At 45.5% G+C, this 2,076-nt stretch overlaps 1 protein-coding gene across 1 annotated transcript in view; it reads left to right on the plus strand.

Moving 5' to 3' along the window:
• Window positions 1-629: 629 nt before the first annotated feature.
• Window positions 630-2,076, plus strand: part of nfkbib (nuclear factor of kappa light polypeptide gene enhancer in B-cells inhibitor, beta) — a 6,436-nt gene continuing 4,989 nt past the window's right edge. The window contains exon 1 of the mRNA XM_058383592.1: window positions 630-1,427. Within this exon, the coding sequence (XP_058239575.1) occupies window positions 955-1,427 (473 nt within the window). The 5' untranslated portion in view covers window positions 630-954. The remainder of the gene's footprint in view (window positions 1,428-2,076) is intronic.

The raw sequence follows: 2,076 nt of genomic DNA on the forward strand, positions 1-2,076 counted from the left end.
CTGACTCATCAGATTATAGCTTTAAAGGCTTCTGTGGAACAGATATACCTGTCCCTACTTTATTAACCTGAACCTTTCTTTTTATATGTATGTATGTATATGTATGTCTGAGCTCAAAATTTCTCTTATTTTAATGAAGGGTGCCAATACTTCTGTGCTTAGCAAATTAGTTTGCAGTTAGGCAAAGAAACAAACACTTAATAAATAAATACCTAATTTGAAATAATAATAAAAAAAGATTTGTTAGTTTGTGTGTTTAAACAAAGAAACAATTAATGGAATGTCCCAAACCTTCACTAATCCTAAAATAGCTATCATTAATATGCTTTCTATTCGAAGTACTGGATGTCCTGTAACAAAATCCCTAAACAAACCAGCTTGGCACTGCGCATGCGCGTCACACGCCGCCCTCGGGATCTGCTCCCATTATTATTGGTGGCTTTGGGAATTTCCCAGGAAATCCCCTACACTGGCAGCAGCCTGATTATATTCCCCACCCGTATTCTTTCAAGTCACACCCTCCTATCTTGCGATTGGCTAGGCTTGCTGTCTACTAGAAAGATTCCCGTCAGGTCTGTAGGAGAAGGCGAGGCTGCATTAGCCAATCACAGGCAGAGAGGCGGGGCTTAACGCAATACGATTGGGGAAAAAAACGTAAGTGCAGCCAGCTAAAGCTAAAGTGGCCTTTTCTGGAAAATTACTGGAGTGGACGCGAGTTGTCCGGTTTCTCTGGGTGTAAACTCGGGTTTCGGGGGTTTGAAAAATGATCCGGAGATGGAGGGTGGAGCTGTAGGGCGAGCTGGAGGTGATTAGAGACGGAATATGTTTAGAGAGAAGCTCCTAAAATGAGCAGCGATAAGTAAGTTTACTTCTTTAGTTTAGCTAGCTCGTGATAGCTAGCTAACGGTGGAAGAGTTCTGTAGAATAGTTGGTTCCGATAAAGCTGATCTGTAAATGGAGTGGATTCATCGAGATTTGTCAGAAAACCTTCAGAGTGATGGTGGGAAACATAGACCGGGATCGGGGCTCGGTGTTGGACCGAAATATGGTTCCGGCGGTTCGGGTTCGGATAAGATTCCGGAGGACTGGTGCGACAGCGGCCTGGATTCACTCATCAGCACCGAGTTTATCAGCATCGACAGCCCCGACCCGGGCCAGATCACCGCGGAACAGACTGATCCTCCAGATCCCTGGAGCTCAGTGCGCTGCGGTGTGACTTTGGACGGGACCGAGACCGAGAGGCTGGACTCCGCCATCGGGGACTCGATCAACGAAGAGACGGTGAGGAGCCTGTCTGAGCGCATCGGTACCGTGATCCTGAACGAACCGACCGTAACACTGACTCGCCAGCCCGGACCGGAAGTGCAGGATCGTCGCAGAGAGGAGATCTTCAACACGCTCAGCTTCATATCAGAGGACGGAGACACGTGAGTACCGAAAACACGATGGACCTAATCAGATCCTGAATTTAAGGATTCATTTTTATCATCATCATCATCATCATCATCAGATTAATAACTATCAATCAGTGTCTTAAATTAGATTATTTAGGATTTATGGAAGTGAGAAGAACAGCACCACAGACAGCACAATCTCCACCAAAATTACCACCAACACCACTAGCATGATCACCAGTACCACCAAAATTACCACCAACACCACCTAGTCTACCAACACTACCACAGACACCACCAAAATTACCACCAACACTACCACAGACACCACCAAAATTACCACCAACACTACCACAGACACCACCAAAATTACCACCAGCACCACCTAGACTGCCAACATTACCACCAGTACCACTAAAATTACCAACACATTTCCAACACTACCAACATTATCTCCAGTACCACCACCAACACTACCAATAGTACCACAAAAATGACCACCATTACCACAATTACCACCAAAATGACTACCAACACCATCTAGACTACCAATATTACCACCAGTACCACCAAAATGATCATCTAGACTACCAGTAGTAACACCAAAGTGACCACCGACACCACCTAGACTACCAACATTGCCACCAGTACCACCAAAATGGCCATCACACTTCCACCAACA

The sequence above is a fragment of the Hemibagrus wyckioides genome, linkage group LG28, assembly GCF_019097595.1.
Source record: "Hemibagrus wyckioides isolate EC202008001 linkage group LG28, SWU_Hwy_1.0, whole genome shotgun sequence".
NCBI lineage: Eukaryota > Metazoa > Chordata > Actinopteri > Siluriformes > Bagridae > Hemibagrus > Hemibagrus wyckioides.